Source organism: Bipolaris maydis (assembly GCF_028858645.1).
Source record: "Bipolaris maydis strain C4 unplaced genomic scaffold PSV08scaffold_11, whole genome shotgun sequence".
NCBI classification, from domain to species: Eukaryota; Fungi; Ascomycota; class Dothideomycetes; order Pleosporales; family Pleosporaceae; genus Bipolaris; species Bipolaris maydis.
In genome coordinates this window covers 1,642,954-1,666,327 of record NW_027093867.1, presented here as the reverse complement: position 1 = coordinate 1,666,327, position 23,374 = coordinate 1,642,954, and the positions used below count along the sequence as shown (strand labels likewise).

Here is a 23,374-nt window from a genome sequence, read left to right as displayed (position 1 = left end):
CGTCTTTGCGGAGGGTCGCGGATGTTTACAACCTAGTTGCGGCTGCTGTCATGCATATCATATCCGGCCCTCTGCAATCGTGCCGCGCGGCTGGAAATGGGCATGTCTGGAGATTTCGTCCGAGGCGAATGGGTCCTTATGTGAACCTCGAATGATAGGCTAGGCACACCGCAAAACCGCCTGCAGGCTGGCAATTCGCTTGTACCCATTAGGATCACGATAGCCTCGGCACGATAACGCCACATGGACGAGTGACGTCATGTGAATTATACCTTGGATTCGGTTGCATGGAGAACCAAGGGACGAGCAACAGGATGTGCTGGAAGGATGGCTGATCTGCCATATTGAGACGATATGCACCGCGGAGATCGGAAGGCCCGATGGGCGTGGTTCACCCGACGCTTGCGTGAGATCAAGCACGCCAAGGCTGTCCGGCCTCGTGGGACCAAAGCCACGCCGGCTGCCAGGAATAGTAGTCACACAAAAAAAACAAGCAAGCAGTCATCACGATTGGCTCAAGATTTCATTGGTTGATGAGATATTGTATTCATAATTATTCAGTGGGGGATATAGGTCGTTGATCCATCGCGTGCAAAGTCCATTACCCAGCCGCGTCGCTCATCCAGAGTCTTGCTCAAAAAAAAAATCAACTACGCCATGACGCCAATGTTCAAGGAGTACCGGAGACTCCAACAATGCAAAGACCAGAAGATGCAGACAGATGATGTCCGGCACCAGCGTCCAGGGTAGTGGTATACAGGAATTAGATGGTAGAAACATGACAAGGAAACAAAGTGAGGCGTCTAAAAGTCCTCGTCGAAGCAGAAGTCACCAGACTGGCCTTGGGGCTCAGGTGCGGGCGACGACGAGCCCTCCTTCTGCTCGTGCTTCTTTGTGCTTGCCATGACACCAGCCTTCTGGTAGTCACCGACACGCTTCTCGAAGAAGTTGGTCTTGCCAGCAAGCGAGATGTTCTCCATGAAGTCAAAGGGGTTCGTGGCGTGGTAGACCTTGGTGTTGCCCAGAGCGAGCAGCAGACGGTCAGCAACGAACTCAATGTACTGGCACATGAGCTTAGCGTTCATGCCAAGCAGAGCGCATGGCAGAGCGTCGCTGAGGAACTCTTGTTCGATGGCAACAGCCTCGGTGATGATGGCCTGGACAGACTCCTTGCTAGGGCGGGTGTTGAGAAGAGAGAAGAGCAGGCAGGCGAAGTCGGTGTGCATGCCCTCGTCACGAGAGATGAGCTCGTTGGAGAAGGTAAGACCAGGCATCAGACCACGCTTCTTGAGCCAGAAGATGGATGCGAACGACCCACTGAAGAAGATACCCTCGACGGCAGCGAATGCGACAAGACGGTTCGCAAAGGTGGAGTTCTTGTCAGAGATCCATCGCAGAGCCCAGTCGGCCTTCTTGCGGATGCAGGGGACTATGACACGTTAGACGCGTAATTGAAGCGCGTTGTGGGGCGCAACTTACTGTTGTCAATGGCGTTGAAAAGGTATTGGCGCTGCCTTGGCTCGCTAATGTATGTGTCGATGAGCAGAGAGTACGTCTCAGAGTGGACATTCTCCATCATGATCTGGAAGCCGTAGAAGCATCGTGCCTCGGGGATTTGTACTTCGCTCGAGAAACGCTCGACTAGGTTCTCATTGACGATGCCATCGGAGGCGGCGAAGAAGGCGAGGACATGGGAGATGAAGAAGCGCTCGTCGTCATTGAGACGCTTGTTCCAGTCGTGGAGATCCTTGGAGAGATCAATCTCTTCGGCGGTCCAGAAAGAAGCCTCGGCCTTCTTGTACATTTGCCAGACCTGTGAAAAAAAACCAATTAGCATGAGTCATGGTAGAGACTTGACTGACGCGCCACCAGACGCGTAAAGTGGAAAAACTTACATCGTGGTACTTGATGGGGAAGAGGACAAAGCGTCCCGGGTTCTCTTGAAGGAGGGGTTCGTGTGCCTCCTCAGGCTTAATGGTAGACGCGACTGTAGGCTTGACGTCCTCGACATTGGCGTCGAAGTCATCTGGAATGCCGACAATGGGCTTGAAAACGTTTTCTTTGTCCGAGTCTGAGAAGTCGAGTGTCTTTGCTGGTGAGTTGGTCATCTTGAGAGAGTCAATTGCAGATGCCACCTGTATGACGCGTTAGTATGGACGCGTCGCGTGGAAGTACATGTCCCGCATGTACCGTGACGTACCTGCTTGGAAGGTGTAGACTGAAGAGCAGACATTGTGTGTGAGGCGAAGAAGAAAAAGTGATAATAATGCGCTGGGCCGAGTGTAGAAGGACACAAGCGGAGAGGAGACAAGACAAGTGGATATGCTTGTAAGAAGTGGTGGTGCGTTGTAGTGTCGAGAGGGACAGAGAAGAGACGCGCTCACTCTATAAATCCGCGTTCACTCGCGAGCACGTGACAGGGCGATCGCGCTTGCGGCCGCTAGTGCCCCCTCGACGCGAAAAGTGCGCTATGAGCTCATGCGTTCGCAACACCCACCACGATGCTTTTCCCAGCCCTTGCACCGCAAAGGTAGAGGAACGAAGTGGGCATGCGCAACATTGTGCCTGCATGCAATCCAAGGACACCCATATTGCCCATGGTTTTTCCTCCCCAGACGTACTGGAATTGCAAAATGGTCGCTCAGCTGCGTACCCAGCCACAGCCTGTGCCAAAACGCAGACGCGTCGCAACGCGCTACGATTCGACCTGTCCCCACCACAACATGCAAGGGCCGTTTCCGTGAGCAGCTAGGCTCTGGGGCCTGGCGGCTGATATCAGTCTTGGAAATGCATTTGAAACCACAATTAGGCCGTCTGCTAGTCCGCACTGGCTGCACAATGGTCTTTTGCTCGTGCCGGCCTCGGATCAGATAAGATTTTTCGCTGATGCGCATCTGACAATGGCTGACCATGACACTCGGGCGACGTATCGCTAGGGACGACGCGTTGCTCGACGCGTTAAGTGGCTGGCTCACACCTCTGCTTTGTCTTTGATCCATTTCGAGCCTCCCCCCTTCAGACGAGCGAGTGTCGCCCCTGGATTGTGCACACACCCTCGAGATCTGTTGAAGGTTTCCATGGCGTCACTACCCATTACCCACGACCTGCAGTTGACCAGACGACGCGTGCTCGGACGCGTCTCAAGACGCGGGGGCCCGGACGTTTCTTTGAATCTCGACTACATTCATTGTCTAGCCCAGGAACTACGACAGTGTCCATGCTGCCTGCGCCTGCGCCTAGCCTACCACGTCGCATCCTTTGCTCTGCCCTTGAGCATCAGCCACTCTTACTTAATGCCCAGCCCTTCAATCAAGCCTATTAACTCGGGAACCCGGAAAGGCTTGCATATTGCGCCATCTACGCCCGCGCTCTTGGCCAATTCCACCTGTTCTCGTCTCGCATTGGCGCTAACTGCAATAATCGGTACATGTCCACTCAACTCGCCTTGTGCCTCCATCTCTCGGATCTTCCGCGTACACGTCAGTCCGTCCATGACGGGCATCTCAATGTCCATGAGCACCACGCTGAGAGGGACCGAGGGTGAAGCAGTAGGCGTGGCTGAAAATGGCGTTTGTGATAAATGGGACAAGGCCTCGACGCCGTGGTTTGCAACGTGCACCGTGTGGCCTAGTTTCTTTAGTTGAGCGGACAGAACCCGCTGGTTAATCAGATTGTCCTCGACAACGAGGATGCTGTAATGCTGTTTCTCGACCTCCATGACTTCCCCGACTTCTGGCAACGAGAGAGCATCCACTACTACAGCCTTATGGTTGCCATTCATGTCTCCAATAATGTCGGCGTTGGTGTCCGTACATGACTCGCCGTTAAGAGCAGGGTTTACGTCTACGGCCGTGCGTTTGTCTTGAGGTGGTGTTGCACGCCGTGATTTGATATAAAAGGAAAATGTAGATCCAATATTCTGGTCAGAAGCCACACCGATGCTGCCACCTTGCAGCTCGGTGAGTTCCCGGGATATGAAGAGACCAAGGCCTGTCCCGCCATACTAGAGTGGTTGTTAGTGTACTGATACAAACGGCAAAGGACATGTGACAGAGTAGTACCTGGACGTGTGTCTTTGGTGTGGCTTGCGAAAATCGAAGAAAGAGTTTGGCCTTGTGCTCAGGCGACAGCCCACATCCACTGTCCCTGACTGTGAAGTTGAGGTAGAACACTTCGCCGGTATGATCCCCTTCGGTTTGAGCAAGGAAATCCTTTCGTAAGGCTTCTTGTGGCACATACTCAATCTCTGGCATCTTTTCTGCCTCTCGGGAAGCACCCATAATGACTTCGACCTTGCGTATCTCTTGATCCTTTGTAAATTTGATTGCGTTGCTCAGTAGATTGATGAGAATCTGAAGAACGCGGCTCGGATCCAAGACGGCCCAGTCAATCTCCATTTCTTCAACCGAAGGGTCACACCGCACTTCGAGGTTGACGCCGACTTTGTTGGCTTCGTCCTTGAACATTTTGTATGTGTCTTGCAGAAGTGTCACGGGCTGCAACACCAGGGGACTGATGACCAGAAGCTTTGAGTCGAGCTTTGAGAGAGTAAGGATGTCGTCGACGATCCGCTTTTGATGTGTGGCGCATGCCTGTATCGTGTCGATAGCGTCGAGACTGCCATCAATGAGGTCTTCTAGCTGTGCTCGTTGGTCGGGCTGTGCAGCGAGGGTTTCACCTTGCACGAGAGCTTTCATCTCATCCAGTGAGCCCATGATAGAGTCGGCACATTGCACCATTGCGCTCAATGGATTGCGCATCTGGGTCACTAATAGTCAGTTTTTTTGATACATACAAAGCCTGTGAGATTTACTTACCTCATGACTGGTCATATCAATGAAGTTTTCTTGCTGCCTCTTCGACTCAAGCGCTTCTTCAACTCTAGTCTTTTGAATCGACTCGGCCCACTTCAGCTGCGAAATGTCCGTCATTGTCCCCATGATGGTGCCATCTGCATACGCAGTGGCTGTTACCAGGATCCAGGTTGATGTCGCGACTCCATCTGGTCCCGTCCATTGTTTCTTAAGATGGGTTGAAAATGTATGTGACCCTTCCTTATGTCTGGTCATGTCTACGTCGCGATAGCAAGCCTCTATCCGGTCTTCATCGACGATATTTCGCCAATCTACTTGATCCATGGGGACTTTGTCGTGACCGGTGATACGGAACCAATGGTCGTTGCAGTACCTCATTGACAGATCCTGGTTCAGGTGATATAGACCAACTGGTGCCAGCTCAGTGAAACTGGCTAAGCGCCGCTCTGCCTCTGAGCGCATGATCGCAGCTTCGGTCGCCTCTTTCTGAGCAGAAATGTCGGTGTTGCAGCCAAAAACGCCTGTAACGAGCCCATCTGCGTCTTTGATAGGCACACAAGCCGAGAGCGTCCAAAGATAGTCGTCACTGGCCTTCTTGCCTCTTTTTTCTTGATTCAAGTGTCTCTTCCAACGAACCTCGAACGTAGCTGGCTCTCCCGCTATCAGAGTCTCCCATTGCTCCTCAATGGTGGCTACATCATCTTCATGAATGCATTGCTTGAACGCAAAAGGTGGGCAATTGGCAAACTCTCTCTGGTGCCCAGTTTGAACAAAGTATGTTTCCTGTTGTCGCATCAGCCGATGTTGACGGGCTGCAATTCGGACCCTTACATTAGCATGTACCAGCATCCCATCAACACCAATCTCAAAGTACCCAAGTCCGAGTTGGTCGGCAATCTCATGGAAGTTGCGAAGTTTTTCCACAGCACTACTGGCTTCTTGTGCAAGAGTTGCAACTTCAGCATTAAGGGCTTCGCGATCTCGGGCGGCTTGTTCCTCTTGCAATTTGCGTCTTCGTACCTCCTCTTCGTGAAGTGCCACCAGTGCAGCAGAAGCTCCCAACAGGTTGGAAAAGACATTGATCCAATCCTTGTACTCGTCGTCATATGGCCGACGAGTATTAAGCCCAATAAGAAGGAACGCTACAACATTGTTGTCGTAAGTCCGTATTGGAAGAACAAGGAAGACTTTCAGTGGGTCTCCAAAACCGCGCTTTTCAAGATCTGTGTACAATGACGTTGGTAATATACCATCCTGTTCTTCATAAAGTACTTCAGGTCCGTCTCTTATGCTGGCAGAAAAAGCGCGAGCCAGGCCAGTATCCTGGTCTAGGTCCAGGTGCTGAGGTATGTCAGAGTGGTCGGATTTATATCCGATGGTCCATTGCAGAGTGCATCTACGTGGTAGTCCAGTCTTGACGCCTGCAGCGTCTGGTACCTCATTCAACTCAGAATTTGAGTACAAAATGGCGGTCGGAAAGTCATACTCAGATGGCTGAATAGCTTGGCCTACCTGAGCCCAAAACTCTTTGGTTGTTCTTGCTTTGCTGGCTAACTGGCCCACCCTTAACAAAGCATTGACACGACGCTCGAGCAGCCTGAATCGGTATGATTAATGATGGTTGTTTTTTCTTGGCGAAGAATACGAGGTGGTTACCTCTGTTTTGTGACCTCTGTCACGATGGAATACATGCCGGTAAGGTTGCCAACGCCGACAAGAGGTACAAGGCTCCACATGAAGAAGACCTCTTCAACAAAACCATTTCTTTCTACCATGAAGTGAAATTCCTCTTCCGGAACATCGGCAAAGCGTGTTTGCTCTGAGCGGTCCATGGTTGTCGAGATGGGATCTGCAAGCTCAGGCCTGTTGGTTCGTCAGAAAAGCTTGATCCCAGGTCGTGGTGTCCAACACACCATGCATCTAGGATACTCTGGCCCAGTATGGCAGGGTGTCTCGACCCACTGATGGCGCCATAGGCAAGGTTGTATAAGATGGTCCGTTCAGGTCCGAGGAAGACAGCAGTTGGGCGGGTTTCCAGCATCAAAGTCGTCACCAGTAAGTTGAGTTCATATGACCAGTTGCTTATAGGGCCCAGAGATGTTTTTGACCAGTCAACTTTGCGGATGCGTTCAATGTGCTGGCGTAACTCGGGCGACTGGATTTTGACAGTGAAGATGGTGTCTGGCTGAGATGTCCAGAGAGGGGAGGCGATGCGAGATAGCCTTGCGGGCTCTGGAGAGCAGCTTGGTTGCTCGAACGAAGGAGGTGACTGCTGAACAATGGTAACGACGAGCCAGCGACTGCCGACGACGAACTTGGCCCACCGGTACCTACCATGGCGAAATTCATTTTGGTGGCGAGCGGAGCTGAGGCTCACAGGATCCCACCAGTCTCTTAGTGCGTTGTGGGAAGCTAGCGAGAGGGCGATGTGTGGGATAGCAAGCAAGGCGATATTGACATGGTAGATGGCGGACGAAGGCGAGTCGCAGTCAACAACAAAAGTTGGTCGAGGGTCGCTGTCGAAGAGCTGACGGATATCCACATGCCCCATGGCGGATCTGCGTGGATAGCGCCGTGGTTGCACCGCGGACGAACAGGGAGGCCCAAGACGGGCGCGGGCGGCGCGGGATGTGCACCAGGCGTGGTTGTTGCAAAAGGTGATGGTGGGTGCATGCCCCGTCTGGGAGGGCTTCGCATCTACGAACGGCACCCTTGAGATGCGGACGCAGAAAGAACAGTTAGTGGCAATTAACAGGGAGCAAGCAGGGCGAGCCAGGCGGCTGGCCAGGGTGTTTTACGCTGCAAGTCGCCTACCACAACGTGCACCGGCATTCCTGCCGAGGGGTTAATGCAAATGCGCGGGGGTCCTCGATGGTGGCCGCACTGGCCTTTTCAGCTTCCAACATGGCATTTGCCCACGGCGTTGAAATCTCGATCCCATGCACGTGCCACCTACGCCAAACTTTCCCCTACCACCGCTCTTGGCTCACGCCGCGGCTGCGCTGCCGTCGTGTCACGTCACTCGGCCCCGGGCATCGTGTATACGCTGGCCCTGTATCGCCCGGCTAGCCTGTTGTCGCTGGCTACTCGAAATCAAGTCCAAGGTTGGGCGAAAACGACGTCCCTGCTGTGTGCTGTGCCAGTCCAAAGTGTGTCATATTCACGTGCGCATGCGCAGCTCAACGGGCCGACAGAAAATGCGTGCAGATTGCAACTGCACACCGTCATACTTGCCGGATCACAACCCACCAATGAGAACTTTACGGGTGGAGTTTAGCGCAGCCTCTTCAAAGGCCAGCCAGCCCTCCCAAAGGCACTGCACTGCTTTTCACTGTACTTTGATAGCCATGCTACAAGACTCATGTCGTTTCAGCCCTAACCTTGCTGACGAGCTAAAACACCGCGGCAAACACTGTGTACTTAGACAACACCTTCTCCATGTCCTAGTCCAGCATCTTCGCCCAGTCGGGAACCACCACAAACTTGCCCTTGACCCTGCCAAGACTAATCGCATCCCCTGCATCTTCGGGCGCTGCTCTCTGCTTCTCTGGCCGGATCTCAACGCTAGCTACTTCTTGTAGGAAGCTGCATCTGTTGCCCGGCATGAGCTCAAAGCTTGTACCGCCCCAGTCCAGTGTTGTGCGCCCAGATTTGTGTACGCGCAGTTTGCCCACAAGCCCACTTCCAAAGCGGACCCCTTCCTTGGCCTTGGCATTGGCATCTGAAAAACTTCCTTCCTCCATCTTGATCTTCGTGTCCGCTTTGCCTGAAGCCTGAACGGGTGGTGGAGGGGGCTGGCCATCTGAAGCCTCTTTTTTGATAGACGGCGGTTCCACTTCTGGCATCAGGGGTGGCATCTGGAAGAGATAGACATTGTTATCTCGCACTGTGGGTTTCTTCTCTGCACTGCCGCCATCTGCCATGGCTACGTCCCCAGTCCCGTCAACTTGTGGCCCCTCTTCGGGACCCAGCTCAGCTCGAATGTGGCGCAGGTTTGACTGAAAACGTGCCCATTCTGCACGGTCTTCGTCTGTCTGGAGGATGGGTTCGGCAATACTCTTCCTCTTGATTTTCGGCTTCCGTTCAGCATCCGGCGATTGTGGCTCTTCCTTCTCCGCCGGCTGAGCTGGAGCGTTAGATAAGCCGACTTGCTCAGCATCGGCCATGTTCTCGTCATCGCTGGTGGGTTCCGTCTTGACAGCAATGCCTGAATCTTCCGGGTCATTCCAAACACCCTTGAACTGCTTCCGAGAGCCGGTAATCTCAACGTCCTTTGACTTGGCTTTCGATCTTCGGCCAGCTTGGTCAGAGGCAGCCGTGGCCAGCGACTGTCCGCTCGCTTCCGCTTGTTCGAGTATCTTAGCAGACGCCTCCGAGCTGGCTTCCGTGTTTATGCCAAATGTTCGCTCTTGGTGTTCTTTCCGTCCTATTCGAACAGGCAATGCTGTCCTTGGCGGACGTTGTGTCGGCACACTTTTGTCCTTGGCTTCGTCTTCGTCAGAAGAGATCTCGATCAGGTCGATATCCTTGCGTGGCAGGTTAATATCATCTTCATCGTCCGAGGAAACCAATCCGCCATCTTCTCTCTTCATGTAAGAACTGCCTCCGCTCCCGCCTCCGCCTCCATGCCGACTCGAGCCTGCGTAGCCGCCATCTTCGTTCTTGATGCGCTCTGCTCGCGAGCCGGATCCTGCGCCAAACCCAGAGTAGCCACGGTTCGGATTGTTCTTCCTGTCTAAAGCCACAGTCAGCGCAGTTGCTCATATTCAAAAACCTTGACGTGCCTTCTCTAGAGCTTCCTAGCGAGAATGGCCCGCTGGCCACTCCACTGAACCCTCCTCGTGCATTCTTCTGTTTGTTGGCCTCACGCCTAGCTGCTCTCAATGCGTCAGCTTCTCTCTTCTTGTCTGCAGCGACCTGCTCCTTTGTTCGTTCGCGATCGCGAGCTGCCTGCTCCTTTGCGATGGCATCTCGCTCTTCTTTGCTTCGTCTACCTGTGAACGCGGGCGTCTTGACACCTCTCTTGCCTCGGGCTGTACCGCCGCGGCCGCGTACGGATGGTGATGCGGATCGGGAAGGAGGCACTGAGCCTTGCAGACTGCCTAGTCTCTGTACGGGGGCACGAGAGCTCGGTTCTGCGCCAGGCTGCGGTGATTCGGCAGCACTATCGCATAGTCATCAGCACCAGAGGTGTCGTACGTGAAAGAGAGCGTTCATACGATGGTGTCGCCGAGGACGAAGCCTTTGACTCAGCTGCATTCAGCGCGCCCTCTTCAGTCACGACGGGCTTCGAGTCGCTATCCTCTTCCTTGGGGATTACTGGCTCAATCGAATCTCCTGTGGCAGCTGCAGGAGCTGTGCTCTGCGGGGTCGCATCTTGCACAGATTCGGTTGTGTCTGTTGAATTTCTTGCTACGACCGATTCTCCCCTTGCGCCGCCACGGGAGCGTGTGGTCCCGCTTCCTCTTGGTTTGGGCGGCATCGCTGTGGTGGTTGTACTGAGTGAAGCAAGTGGAGCGTGACTCGGGCAAGTCGCAAATATTTTGGCTATCGATAAGGCAATGCCGATCCAACCTTAGCTCAAATAACGCGACGTCACATGTCAGAGTGAGGGGCGGATGTAGCAAGGGCTTTCCGCTGGATTATTGGACTCGGCCAATTACAATGATTGCATTTGGACCCAGGCCTTTTACACATGTGGATCAGAATCACCACTGGCCTACATACATAACCCATGCAATAACATGGACATTGTGCTAAATCACGTCGGCCAGAGTCGAGGAATCGAAAGAAAAAAAACGAACATCGTCTGTTTCATTTCCACGATGCCCAGGAACCTTCAAATCTATCAATTACAAATTTCTTTTTCTCGTCGGTGTGGGGGGGGGTAAGAGTAGCGGTAACATGTGTGCATGCCAATGTATGTATGTAAAAGCCCACTCCGCCAATGCTCGCTAGAGATACTGAGGATACATGTGCTCCTGAACGCCAACCCTCCAAATGCCTGGAAGCAGTCTTCAACATGAACGCATAATCAGAAAAAAAAAAATTTGAATACGGCGGTGAGAGCAAGAGCGCAAAAAGCAGTCGACAACCGGTAAACAGGGTATAAAGTGCGATCTGACGGTCTTCTATCCTTCGACAAATGTCTTGGGGCTCTTGCCCAACAGCTCAAGACATCTGCGTGCAAGAGTGACGACCTCGCCCTCGCCGTCCTCGTTGTCTTCGTCGTCCGACTCGATGTTGCGTTCGGCAATCTCGGTGACCATGTCGATGATCTCGTTCGACTTGCTGATGTGCTCCATCAATCTTGAGTCTTCGGATTCGAGTAATTGTAGGAGCGTCCAGATGGCAATGTGCTGGAATGTTGGGTCGCCGCTAGCGAGGAAACGGCGCAGGTAACCGTGGATTCCGCCGGCGGGTTCCGTCCAATTTTGGATGAAAATCGAGTAATCACCCACTGTTGCAGTTAGTGGCTGAACAGGAGAAGAAAAAAAAAAAGAGACCAATCAGACTTACCCTTTGATGACAAGTTGCCCAATGCAGCAGCGCTGTTGCCCTGCACCTCGATACTTTCGGATTCTGTGAGCGGGATGAGAACATCAAAGACGCCCAGGTTCAACAAGTGAGGTTTCAGTTCTTCACTCAGGGCAAGTACAGCAATGGCTGCAGTCATTTCTGACTGCACTGGAAGTCGCACGTTCAGTACAAGGGACTTGCACTTTTGCACCGCTCCAGCCTCGAGGACCAATTGCTTGTTCTTGTCAGAGCTGGCAGCGAGGTTGCGGAGTGTGGATATGGCGTGGCATTGAATCTCGTCGTTGTCGGTGGAGCCAAGTAGGTCTACGAGGGGCTTGAGGAAACCGGCTTCAATAATAGGTGACTCATTGGCGGGGTGGATGGAGATGTTTCGTATGCATGCGACGGCGGATAGGATAAGCGGGAGGTATGAGGATTGGAGGAGACGGAGAAGAGACGGCAGACCACGAGCACGCACAATCTCCAGCTGGTAACGCTCATCAGAAGCAAGGTTGCGAAGGGCGAGGGCGGCCTGGCACTGGACTTTGGGCGACGAAGACTCCATGAGGTGGACCAAGGAGCCAACCAGCCTGCCTTCAGTCTGTGCCAACTTGGCGCGGTTACTCGAGTCGACGGCAATGTTGCTGAGGGCGGTGGTGCAGTAGTACTGAACATCGACATCGGACGAAGAGAGCAGCTGGACGAGTACGGGGATTGCGCCGGCGTTTACCAGCTGCTGTCGGTTGTCGTCTGGTATCGTGTGAGCATAGAGCAGGAGCTAGTCAGAAAAGCAGGCATACCTGAGTGTGTCATGTTGAGCAGCGCACCAGTCGCATTCCTCTGGACGCGCATGTCCTTTGATTTTGCGAGGCGGGTGAGGGGCTGGAGGGCGCCTGATCGTGCAATCTTGGCCTTGTTGTCTTCGTGGGTAGCCAGGTTGGTGATGCATCCGACGGCGTTGCACTGCACCTCGACGTTGGGCGAGTTCATCTGCTTGATCAGGGGTGCCAGGCCGCCGAGAGCGACAATGGCCACCTTGTTCTCGGCTGCAGGAGGAGTTAGAAGAAGCTTGCGGGAGCTGGGGCGTGTACATACTGTTGACGGCAAGATTGCCCAGGGCGGCACTGGCGGCACGCTGTACCTCGATATCTGGGTTCTGCAGCAAGAACAAGATGGGCTCGAGGGTGTCGCGGTCGACTTCTCGTACATCTGTGTCAAGGGCGGTTAGGCTGGTCAATGATGGTGGTGAGGCTGGGCCAAGTACCTCGCTCTGTTATCTCGGCAAAAGTCAAGCTTGCCGACCGCTGCAAATCAATGTTGTCCGAGTAGACGAGCGTGCTGAGCGCGCGGAGGGGTTCGCCCGAGAAGAAGTCGGTCTCGGCTCGCTGTGAGCAGGTTAGTCAGGGTGCAGTGGTGGTGCCGAGGGCGGGCGGGCGTACGTTTTCGAGGAAGCCAAGCAGGTCGGCAACAGCTTCCCTCTCGCTGTCTGCGAGCACGGGATCGTATATGCTGTCCCGCGAGCGGGCTGCAGAGGGCGACGGTCAGTTAGCAAGGCTCAGGCAGGGCGTGCGGCTGCGGGAATACTGACCGCCGCAGCAGAAGAAGCGGTAGCAGAGGTCGGAGATGCCCATGGCTACAGGCGCTGGCGCTCGCAGTCCGGGCGGGCGGAGGCGTGTAGTGGTGATGGGGCGGGAGGGAGACGTCGAGTGTTTGCGGGACCAGTCGCGCAGGGCAGAGGGCGGGCGTGGTGGTGATGGCGGCGATGGCGGCGATGGCGGAGTCTGGGTCGGGGGCGGGTGCGATGGGGTCGACGAGCTCTGGTGGTGTTGTCACCCAGCGGGCGTGTCGAGGTTGGATGCGCGCACGCCCTTGCTTGGCGGGAGTTGAGCTGGTGGTGCTAGTGGCGGAAGCGTCGCCCGGGCATGCAGCAGCCAGCGCCAGCGAGGGAGCAAGGGTCGCGCAGAGGCATCGAGGCAGGCGAGATTAGACAGGCGCAATGCACGCCAGACAGCATCAACGGCAGCAGCACGCCCACTCGTCCACCAAACGGGCCTGGGGCGGCATGCAAACGGCCTAGCTGCTGCTGTTGTTGCGGTGAGCCACCGGGCGCGGCGTCCAGCACAGCGGCCGACGTCATGTCGCTGCCCCGGCCGCTTGACGTGTTCGCCAGGCCAGCAGAGACGCCGGGGCTGCGCTCACGATAACTTGTCGCCGTCCAGCCCTCGCCATGCGTCCCTGGCCAGCTCCCACCAGCAGTGCCTCGAGCAGCGCAGCATCAAGCAAGCCCACGCTGCCCGTCCTGCTTGTGCCCAGTGTCCTGCGGGCCGCCGCTGGGCCATGCACCGCCAGCCCTCTTTTTCCCGAAAGGCCCACCCTGTCTGCCTGGCTGGCCGTCGACGGCGCCAGCACCACACACAGCAACAGCAGCAGCAGCAGCAGCAGCAGCGTTTGTGTATGGAAGAGCAGCACTTGGACATGGCCCGCACCCGCGGTGCTTTACATACTACTTATTAGATACTTGCACTACCGCCGTGGCCCCGGCAGCGCAGCCCAAATGCTGCCTCCGGGCGGGGTAGGCCACTGTGCGAGCGGCCAAAGGCTATGTCGCTGCTGCCACCAACCACGCCAGTCTCTCGCCCACAGAGCTCAACAACGGCCGACTAGGCGTCGCTAGAGGCCGCGCAAATCTTCGCTCCGGCGCCGCCCTCGCCCTCCCATAGGCCCGCTGCCAGTGCTGCGTGCATGGCTGCGAGGCTGCTCACGTGCTCCCTCGGCCTGCATCCCACCACCCACACACTTGCCTGCGCCGCTGCTGACTGCCGCCTATTAACAACATGCGTGGGGGATGGGCCGACCACAAAAACTGCGCCGCCCTCACAGCCAGGCTTGCGCAAAAAAGAAACACAAAGAAAGAAACAAAAAAAGGACAAAGAGCTGCGGCACACTCTCTCTCTCCTCCACTGCCCTCGTGCACGCCCTTCGCCCAGCACCCGTCCCCTTTTAATTGATTGCTCACCTCCTGCCCTCGGCCCATCTCCATGCTCGTTGCGCGGTAGCGTTGACATTGCCACCCCCAAGCCATTCCTACGCAGGCACATCGCAGCCCGGGCGCGACCGTAATTTTACCGTTCCGCTAGCACCACCTCGCTGCCTCCCGCCCACCACGACATAATCCTATTACCTCCCCTTCCCGGTTTTGCCCTTGGCTGCCGCAAACCTTCCCTTTTCCCTTCCTCGCCTCAGCCCCACGACCACGACGCACATTAATACTACGACCGCCCGCCGCCGCTGCCGCCGGCGCTCACAGAGGTTTGCATTCACTGTACAACCGGTTTAATGGCCCCGACTTCAGACCCCTCACACTCTTTCCAGAAGCTCAGACTCGACACCTCGACGCCGCGCAAGCCCGTCGCCTCGACCTTTGCCTCTTTCGCGCCCCTCTCCCGCAAAGACTCGCCCCACCAAGGCCATGGCCCATCGCAGCTGACTGCCGAGTTTGAGGCTGCTCAAGACTCAACTTCTTCCCCCCATGGCGCCTACCCCTCGAACCAGCAGGGCGACTTCGGCCATGTCGGCTCCCTTGCCGTAGGCAGCAGCAGCAGCGGCAGCGACGATGACTACCTGGCCCGGTTTCGGCAGCGCAAGACGAGCATCAGCTTCAATGACGAGGTCCGCCTTGACTCGGGCGAAGGCGTCGGCCTGGGCGTGCCCGTCCCCAAGAGTGCACGCCAGTCGCAGTCGCAGTCGCAGTCGCGCCACCCTGAAAACGGAAGCTACTCTGACGAGCAGGACTATCTCGAGCTACCTTATGCCGCACGCAGGAGCATGCAGTACCGCGTCGGCGGCTCTCGATTCCCCCTCGCCCAGGCCCCCATTGACGGGCTGGCACGAGACAACGAGTACCCCGACCAGGTTGCTTCGCTGACGTCTGATGCTACGGCCTCACCACCACTGGACGAAGCACAGACGCCGCTCGAGACACCGTCCGACTACGTGCTTTCGCCAATGCAGGCCACCTCGCCCTTGGAGTTCCCGCTCTTCTCGCCTTCCCCACGACGCATTGGCTTTCCTCGAAACAAGAGCTTCCGGTCCGAGATTGGCGAGGATGGAAGCATCAGGCGTGCTAGTCGGCGATCATCTACCCGCTCGGGCCGCTCGCTGTCATCCATGTCACCGGCTGCTTCTTTCCTTGCGCGTTACAAGGCTTCCGAGGCACCCATCAAACCACCCCAACCGGATGACGAGGGCCAGGGCATTGGCTACGACAGCGAGTACATTATCGGAAAGCAGATTGGCTACGGCGGCTTTAGCGTTGTCAAGGAGGTTACGAGCATGGAAAATGGTAAGCCCGTCGTTGACGCGGTTAAAATTGTGCACAAGACGCAGCAAAACAAGTCTGAGTTGGAGAATGAGCAGATTCAGACACAGTTTGACCACGAGGTGGAGATTTGGCGTTTTCTACGGCACCCCTACATCATTCCTCTGCTGCGAGTGTACACGACCGACTATGCTACATTCTGCATCACCAAGCTGAACAGGGGCGGGACACTGTTTGATTTGATTCGAGAGACGCGCAAGAAGAAGGCAAACGGGCTGCCAGCACACTTGGTCAAGCGCTATGCCTACCAACTGGCATCGGCCATGCGTTATCTGCACAATGACGTCCAGGTCGTGCATCGCGACATCAAGCTCGAAAACTGTCTTCTCGACATGACTGTGCCCAATGCGGACAGCGAGGGCGGCGATGTCCTGTTGTGCGATTTTGGCATGGCCGACTTCATCATCAGTGACCAGCGTGATGGACCCGAGCCGCAACCTCTTGATGGATCCGAGACTAGCACGTCGATTGCTGGCAGCCTACAGTATGCCGCCCCCGAGCTCTTCAACACACCTGGGCCCGTGTTTTCTCCCGCGGCCGACATGTGGGCATTTGGCGTAGTAGTGTACGCTCTGCTCACCGCCACTCTGCCCTTCAACGACGGTCTTGACATCAAGACCATGGAGAAGATTCAAAGCTGCCAATGGGATGAAGAGGCCATTCGCAACTCGGAAGCCGCTCAGGATGGCGGTATCGAGGACGCGCTGGCCCTGGTGCGGGGTTGTCTTGATGTGGACTGCGAGAGGCGCTGGAATGTCAACCATGTGTTGGACTGTGCTTGGCTTCGCGGCTGTGCAGAGCGCTTCGAGAACGTTCCTCGTCCATGGGTTGCCCAGTCGTGATACGGTGGGTTCTGATTGTGTAAAATTATGTTTGGTGTTGCGTGGGTTGGGCTACATCATGCACTGGAATACCCTATTGTCATCACTTTTGTTTTCCTTTTGTTTTCTTTCTTGTTCACACTAATTTCCCAGTCCGAGGTCGTCGCCCATGACCCGATATTGTTCGCTTTAGCCACATGGATTGGCTTTTGGATACCCTACTTCCGTCATTTCACTTACGATTATGGTTGTTTCTGGCGTTGGCTTAGCAATGGTTGGAAGGGTCGCGTCTATGGATGGGAAGGATCTCATGATGCATTGTGCTTTACTTGGCGCTGTGGTAGCAGTGACTACCTTGGTTCAACGTGTTGCAGTCTGAAAGACGCATCATAGGCTCTCATATTCGCCGACTGTTGTATGTATGAGGAAGTCAATCAAATTGATAGTACTAGCTGTAGAATGAATACTGCTTGACTCTAATGACAAAGGCCCATAAAGCCGTTGGAACACACATGCTCTCTGGTCGTAACATGGCAATGCTACCGACAGCCATCTCTTGACAGCCCTGGCTTTGGGCCTACACAGCTTGATTCTGGTCCAATGTGCTTGCATGCTCGAGTGACTGTAAAGCTGCAGGTGAGCCGATGGCACTTTCCTGATGGAGGTAAAGTACGGCAGGGTGTATGCAAGCCTTCCCCGCATCATGCACCTGCTAGCACTTGCTTACTTAGTGCGTACGACCAAGCTGCCAACAGCACCAGCGCCAACGCCTACGCCAACCCTCGTGCCAATACCAACGTTAAACAGCGCCTGGCAACCCCGCCCTATTCTGTGTGTGTGTGTGTGTGTGTGTGCGTGTGCGCCGTTTGCCGCTAGCCATCTGTACTGCGTCACTCCTCAACACCAGCCAAGGTAGAGTCACGAGGCATCGTCAAGTCTGCTGGCGCTGAATCCACTCCTACACGAAGCAAACCATCGTTCGCCAAGATCACTCGGACAAACCCCTGGCCTGCCCATGCAATCCCTTGATCTCACAGCAAGGGGCTAGCACCAAGGCGCATGATCACCCTCGACCAAGTCATTCTTCATCATCTCCAGTAAATGAAGCGCTGCTGTACTGCAGAGCCTCGTGCTCTTCATCTAGACTGGCAGGTCGAAACACAATCTTTGGAATCGGGTCAGGTGTGCCACTAAGAACGGGCTGGACTTGCTGTACTGCTGATCTTAGCCTTCTCTCTACTCATCTTTTCTTTGGTACCGGCTTAATTTTCGTTGTGGTCAATTTTCCCCACGCTCGTCGCACCGTTGAGACATGTTCTGCCCATGTACAACTGACAACGCAAAGTGATACAGACCTGTCCCCACGTGGATTCGCATCAGCGAGATCAAGTGCCGTTTATGCCCATATGAAATTGGCTCGCTGTGATCCATGGCCACAAGGAGATTGCTCACTTGCCCGCCTGAGACTAGTGCGCATCATCTAGCCCATGAAGCTTTCGGGTTTAACCATGGCGCCTTCTATTCATACTCGTATGCTTGTTACCTCCCCCATGGCTAGCTGCAGTGGACACAATGTGATCCCAGACAAGGGCGGATCAAATCCGTGTATATAACATCTAGCGGCCATGGCCTCTCCCAAATTTTCGTATATTCACTTGGCGACAGCGCCTACGTAGTGCTTATTATGCGTCTTCTTTTGCTAGCCGGGCTCTGTAGCCTGCTTCGAACAGCTGTCACCCAATCCAGCTCGACCTTTACTCCGGCGCGTCCTCCGTCGTTACCATTAGCTGTCAAAAGTCCTTACCTAAGTACATGGTTGCCTGCAGGAAGCAGCGGTGGAAATGGCGGGTACCTACCAGGCCAGTGGCCATCGTTCTGGACGTCCGTTGTTCCTCAAAAAAAAAAAACCCCCCCCTTTTGAACATCCAGACTAACTGTCTACAGCGGCCAGTGGCTAGGTTGGGTGGGTATGATCAAGGTTGATGGAAAAACTCTTCTTTGGATGGGCGCACCCAGCGGCTTCAAGGATTTGGCCAACCAAACCTCCTTTGAGTACACGTCAACGAAAAGTATCTTTACCTTCAATGCCGACAACAAAGTCCAACTCAAGGTCACGTTTCTGTCACCTCTTACTCCAACCGACTTTAAGCGCCAATCACTCCTCTTCTCTTATATAGAAGTCCAAGTCTCGGCGCTAGATGGCTCAGAGCACAGTGTTCAAATCTACACTGATATTAGTGCTGGTAGGTAGAGATTTCTTCTGAGGGATGTAAATAAGTGGCTAACAATCGGACAGAATGGACGTCTGGTGACATTGGTGCCATGGCTGAGTGGGATTTTGGCACCACATCAGACGGCATACACTACCACAAGGTATGGAAGCAGAACCAACAGACTTTTAGCGAAGTCAGCGATAGAGCAGAATGGGGAAATTGGGTGAGTGCGGTCATTTACTTGTTGTGGTAAAGCTAGAGTCTGACATCGTCAGTACTACGGGACTAAATCAGTAGAGGGGTTGACGTACATGTCTGGTGCTGATGTCAAAGTCCGCGAAACTTTCAACAACAACAGCAAGCTCGACAACTCACAAGATGGCAATTTCCGAGCAATCAACGACCAATGGCCGGTTTTTGCGTACTCTCTAGATCTGCAGAAAGTAGGCTCGGAAGCGAAAAGCCAATTGTTCACCATCGGTGTGTGTCAAGACGATGCCATCCAGTTTCTGGGCGCTGGAGGACTGACGACGCTACCTTCATTATGGAAGAGCTATTTTTCAGACGATCTCTCTGCATTTTCATTCTTCTACAACGATTATTCTGAATCAACTAAACTCTCTACTGAGCTTGACAATCAAATCTCAAGCGATTCAAAGGCAGCTGGAGGGGACGATTACGCCATTTTGACAACTCTGGCAGCCCGCCAGGCATTCGGCGCGACTCAACTCGTCGGAACCGAGGAGAAGCATTACCTGTTTTTAAAGGAAATCTCATCAAACGGCAACACGCAGACTGTGGATGTCATTTACCCCGCCTCACCCATCTTCTACTACACCAATCCTGAGTTGATGAAGCTGATGCTCGATCCCCATTTCGAAAACCAAGAGAGCGGACACTATCCAAACAAGTGGGCAATCCACGATCTGGGTACTCACTACCCGAATGCGACGGGTCATCCAGATGGTCAAGATGAGCCTATGCCGCTAGAGGAATGCGGAAATCACATGGTCATGGTTCTAGAATATGTTCACTTATCCGGAAACACTGACTACATCCGGCAACACTACAAGATCCTCAAGCAATGGACCGAATATCTTGTCGAAGACAGTCTCTACCCTGCAGAGCAACTATCTACAGATGATTTCGCCGGTCACCTCGTGAATCAAACTAATCTCGCACTCAAGGGCATCATCGGCATCGAAGCCATGTCGCGCATGTCGGGCCTGATCAACGAAACCGCCGACGCCCAAAACTACACGTCCATTGCGCACAACTACATTTCTCAGTGGCAACAACTCGGTATCAACAACGCCACCAGCCCCCCTCACGCCATTCTCAACTACGGAAATGCCAGCACCCACGGCCTACTTTACAACCTCTACAACGACCGCCTGCTCAAACTTGACCTTGTCCCTCAACAAGTCTACGATATTCAATCCGCATTTTACCCTACTGTGAAGGAAAAATACGGTGTTCCTCTCGACACTCGGAACAGATACTACACCAAATCCGACTGGGAAGTCTTTTGCGCCGCCATTGCGAGTGACGAAACTCGAGACATGTTTTTACATGATTTGGCGACGTGGGTTAACCAGACACCCACGAGTAAGCCGTTTACGGATTTGTATCAGACGAATGATGGCACGTCCCCTCCGGGCATCGATTTCAAGGCAAGACCAGTCATGGGTGGTATGTTTGCGTTACTGTTGCTTGATAAGGGTGGGTACACTGCACCGAAGAGGATTTTGTAACAATCATGTTATGTAGTTATCAAGTTGATACAAATTCTCTCTCTCTCTTTCTTTCTTTCTTTCTTTTTTTTTAAAAAAAAAAAAATTCAATCTCCTCCGAGAATACCACACAAAAGAGGCTGACCACGCTTCACATTTTCTTCTTCCCCTTGCCCTTCCCCGCATCATCTTCCCCTCCCCTCTCCTCACCCAACTCCTCCAACGCCATCTCCGCCCGTACATTCCCTTCATACTCGACATCCTCCACCCACTGCTTCGCCACAATCCCCTTCCACACCGCCGCACTCGCTACACTCCCCATGACCGCAATCCCAACCACGAATTTCGCAACCCCCCAAATACTAATCCGCGCCACGTAGCGCAACCACGGCGTTATGATGCGTTGTCGTTCTTCCTATTTTACCCCAATCGCGTTAGCCCCATTCCTTCTTTGCCTTTGCTGTCTGGGCCTCTTTTTCCTCTCCGTTTATGTTTGCAAACACACACACACACACAAAAAGAGAGAGAGAGAGAGAGAGAGAGAGAGGGAAGTGAAAAGATGTTTTTTTTTTACCTCCAAATCCGGATTCACACAATATACAATCAAAACTAGCACGCCTAGTATCAGCGCTAGTAGCAGCACGGTTAGCACTTGGATGATGGCGAGTAAGATGGATATGTCGCGTGTGGTGCGGAGGACGGTGAAGCCGGCGGCGACGAGGGGGGTGACTTGTTCGAAGGCGGCGTTGATTTGGCGGGAGTAGGGTATGCCCATTTTTCCTTTTTTTTCTTCTCTTTCTCCTCTCCTTTTCTTCTTTCTTGGTAGAGAGGGGTTTGTTTGGGAGAGGGGGGGGGGGGAGGAGAGCAGGGAGTAGGGATTATTTCGTGATGTATGTTGTGGTGGTAAAGTGGGATTGGGGCCGCTGACGTCATGTTTGCCGAGTTGGAGGGGGCAGGGGTGAAGTGTGGGTGTGGTGGGTTTGATTGGAGGAGAGAGGGGTAGGTTGGGTGGTGGAGGGTTTGGAGGTTGGTAACGGGTTCAAGGGGGATTATGAGGTGTGTAGTGGGATATGGAGGGAGTAGGGATTGCTTTTTGGGAAAGGTTTGCTGGGACGGTGGGAAATGAGGGTTTGGGATATTTGCGTGTGTTTTGGTAGGCTGTGAATTGATTTTGGTGATCTTGAAGTCTTGGATTAAGGTTATGGGGTTGTATTGATCTTGCGAAAATCTAGGGGTGCATGATTCATGCATAAAGTTTGTGATACTTCTTGTAGCAGGGGATGTATAGAACGTTCGTCTTTGCTCTGGGTATTTCATGGTTCATGAAAATGTGAGAGTTGGGTATTATCTGCTTACCAAATCCCACATTTATTAACTCCTTGATGGCTAGAAATAAGTTTTTCTCGTCGTTAAATTTCCAGGTGTTTTCGTGAAGTACATATTCACTGGATCAGTTCCCTATTGCAATTGCAGCCATGTGCCAATAGTATTCTTTCTTCGAAGGCTGTACCATGACATTTGATGGGCTTCACAGCATAGCTCGAGCAACTTAGATATTTTTATTCACACTTATATGTGATTAGGTGTCATTGAAATTGCCTAGAAAGGTATGGGTCGTAAACCAAGTCGCACTACTGTAAGGTGGACTACTTACCCTGATTGCACCTCGCAGCCAATCACACATGCCTCTATACGCAACACAACTCCACCCTAACAAACACATGCAAATGAGACTTTACCCATTCGAATTTCAATTCTATCTATGGAATATTATATCTATTCTTCATAAATCCTACTTCAATGCCATCATCTTTGTACTATCCTGTATACAATGCCAAGTCTCTACACCGTCCGCGTCCATCCTTTCACCTCGCCAACACCGCACTCCTGCGCATACGAGTACGGTGTAAGAGACTCACCTAATGCGCTGGTATATATTGGCGGTCTCACTGACGGACCGCAAACATCAGATCTGGTTCTCAAGATAGACAGTGCCCTGGAAAACATGGCGGAAACAGATACCTTCTCGTATTCCGTATTCGAGTTTCGGATGCGGAGCAGTTACACGGGATTCGGATATTCAAGTCTGAAGAACGACGTCGAAGATCTTGCGGCGCTGGTGGGGTATCTAAAGGGAGAGGATGTGAGGAAGGAGAAGGTGGTAGTAATGGGGAGCTCGACTGGTATGCTATTTTCTTTTACCTCCTGGTGACTTTGGCAACAAGTACTGATTGTACTGGGATGAGCAGGCTGCCAGGCTATCATGACATACGCAACTACGCTTCCAGCGCCACCTCCTGTCGACGGATACATCATGCAAGCACCTACTTCGGATCGCGAGACTGCAAGTCTACTCATGTCCCCGGAGTTCCTACATACTAGTCTTCAGCATGCTGAAGATCTTATTGTAAAGGGTAAGAAGATGCAGATTATGCCGTCGTATTTTATTCCTCCGATTTTCTCGTCGCCAATTAGTGCATATCGCTGGCATTCGCTTGTTTCTGTTGGGGGAGATGATGATTTCTTTTCTTCCAATCTACCTGCTTCTACGATTGGGTCGTCATTTGGTAGACTCGATAAGCCGACGTTGATTGTCATGTCTGGAAAAGATGAGATGGTACCGCTAGCGGTGGATAAAGAGGCGCTGTTGAAGAAATGGGTGAATGCGATACCAAAGGGTTTGGCGGGTAATCAGAGTGGTGTGCTGCCGGATGCTGATCATGAGTTGACTACTGATGGTGGCACCAGGCCTTTCATAGACAAGTTTTGTACGTTTCTCAAAGACCTGGAGAAGATAGGGTAAAAGCCAACCGCAGATAGTGTGGGTTGATTGTTCAAACTGAATTGATTTCACTTGCGCATGATGATTACATCACCCTCTACTGACCAGAGTAGT

The 23,374-nt window shown here is 53.4% G+C and overlaps 8 protein-coding genes across 8 annotated transcripts; 4 read left to right on the top strand and 4 right to left on the bottom strand.

The window, feature by feature from the left end:
* Positions 1–524: 524 nt before the first annotated feature.
* On the bottom strand, positions 525–2,356 carry PSV08DRAFT_207571 (ribonucleotide reductase). Its single transcript, XM_014221709.2, has 4 exons — positions 2,201–2,356; positions 1,896–2,135; positions 1,480–1,813; positions 525–1,429 (listed from the first exon to the last, which is right to left on the bottom strand). Exons 1-4 carry the CDS (start codon positions 2,231–2,233, stop codon positions 804–806), a joined length of 1,233 nt encoding a protein of 410 aa, XP_014077184.1. The 5' UTR covers positions 2,234–2,356; the 3' UTR covers positions 525–803.
* Positions 2,357–3,264: 908 nt separating this feature from the next.
* Positions 3,265–7,365, bottom strand: PSV08DRAFT_228294 (uncharacterized protein; the record flags this gene model as incomplete). The annotated part of the gene is made up of 5 exons (XM_014221710.1): positions 3,265–4,003; positions 4,062–4,760; positions 4,818–6,411; positions 6,471–6,677; positions 6,728–7,365. The coding sequence occupies 5 exons, from the start codon at positions 7,363–7,365 to the stop codon at positions 3,287–3,289; spliced, it is 3,855 nt and encodes a 1,284-aa protein (XP_014077185.1). The 3' UTR covers positions 3,265–3,286.
* An 816-nt stretch (positions 7,366–8,181) lies between these two features.
* PSV08DRAFT_379062 (RNA polymerase III RPC4-domain-containing protein) lies at positions 8,182–10,307 on the bottom strand. The gene is made up of 3 exons (XM_014221711.2): positions 10,052–10,307; positions 9,595–9,978; positions 8,182–9,545 (listed from the first exon to the last, which is right to left on the bottom strand). The coding sequence occupies exons 1-3, from the start codon at positions 10,294–10,296 to the stop codon at positions 8,258–8,260; spliced, it is 1,917 nt and encodes a 638-aa protein (XP_014077186.1). The 5' UTR covers positions 10,297–10,307; the 3' UTR covers positions 8,182–8,257.
* A 567-nt stretch (positions 10,308–10,874) lies between these two features.
* On the bottom strand, positions 10,875–12,964 carry PSV08DRAFT_411514 (armadillo-type protein; the record flags this gene model as incomplete). Its single annotated transcript, XM_014221712.1, has 7 exons — positions 10,875–11,274; positions 11,334–12,083; positions 12,134–12,379; positions 12,429–12,542; positions 12,598–12,718; positions 12,773–12,858; positions 12,922–12,964. 7 exons carry the CDS (start codon positions 12,962–12,964, stop codon positions 10,946–10,948), a joined length of 1,689 nt encoding a protein of 562 aa, XP_014077187.1. The 3' UTR covers positions 10,875–10,945.
* A 1,578-nt stretch (positions 12,965–14,542) lies between these two features.
* On the top strand, positions 14,543–16,736 carry PSV08DRAFT_10133 (kinase-like domain-containing protein). The gene has a single exon (XM_014221713.2). The coding sequence runs from the start codon at positions 14,670–14,672 to the stop codon at positions 16,551–16,553; it is 1,884 nt and encodes a 627-aa protein (XP_014077188.1). The 5' UTR covers positions 14,543–14,669; the 3' UTR covers positions 16,554–16,736.
* PSV08DRAFT_321119 (uncharacterized protein) lies at positions 16,480–17,009 on the top strand. The gene has a single exon (XM_014221714.1). The coding sequence runs from the start codon at positions 16,581–16,583 to the stop codon at positions 16,923–16,925; it is 345 nt and encodes a 114-aa protein (XP_014077189.1). The 5' UTR covers positions 16,480–16,580; the 3' UTR covers positions 16,926–17,009.
* A 1,207-nt stretch (positions 17,010–18,216) lies between these two features.
* Positions 18,217–20,561, top strand: PSV08DRAFT_207560 (uncharacterized protein; the record flags this gene model as incomplete). The annotated part of the gene is made up of 4 exons (XM_014221715.1): positions 18,217–18,413; positions 18,477–18,775; positions 18,829–18,968; positions 19,021–20,561. 4 exons carry the CDS (start codon positions 18,217–18,219, stop codon positions 20,497–20,499), a joined length of 2,115 nt encoding a protein of 704 aa, XP_014077190.1. The 3' UTR covers positions 20,500–20,561.
* Positions 20,562–22,309: 1,748 nt separating this feature from the next.
* On the top strand, positions 22,310–23,281 carry PSV08DRAFT_354372 (uncharacterized protein; the record flags this gene model as incomplete). The annotated part of the gene is made up of 2 exons (XM_014221717.1): positions 22,310–22,661; positions 22,728–23,281. The coding sequence occupies 2 exons, from the start codon at positions 22,310–22,312 to the stop codon at positions 23,279–23,281; spliced, it is 906 nt and encodes a 301-aa protein (XP_014077192.1).
* Between the last annotated feature and the right edge of the window lie 93 nt (positions 23,282–23,374).

Bases quoted from the DNA above. Each gene is read 5' to 3' on its own strand.
- PSV08DRAFT_207571 (XM_014221709.2), bottom strand. From the start codon at position 2,233: ATGTCTGCTCTTCAGTCTACACCTTCCAAGCAG. The intron at 2,136-2,200 runs GTACGTCACGGT...CGCGTCATACAG, and splicing joins AGTCTACACCTTCCAAGCAG to GTGGCATCTGCAATTGACTC. The intron at 1,814-1,895 runs GTAAGTTTTTCC...TTTTTTTCACAG, and splicing joins TCCCCATCAAGTACCACGAT to GTCTGGCAAATGTACAAGAA.
- PSV08DRAFT_379062 (XM_014221711.2), bottom strand. From the start codon at position 10,296: ATGCCGCCCAAACCAAGAGGAAGCGGGACCACACGCTCCCGTGGCGGC. The intron at 9,979-10,051 runs GTCCTCGGCGAC...ACTATGCGATAG, and splicing joins GCAGCTGAGTCAAAGGCTTC to TGCTGCCGAATCACCGCAGC. The intron at 9,546-9,594 runs GTCAAGGTTTTT...GGCTTTAGACAG, and splicing joins GGAAGCTCTAGAGAAGGCAC to GAAGAACAATCCGAACCGTG.
- PSV08DRAFT_10133 (XM_014221713.2), top strand. From the start codon at position 14,670: ATGGCCCCGACTTCAGACCCCTCACACTCTTTCCAGAAGCTCAGACTC.
- PSV08DRAFT_321119 (XM_014221714.1), top strand. From the start codon at position 16,581: ATGTTTGGTGTTGCGTGGGTTGGGCTACATCATGCACTGGAATACCCT.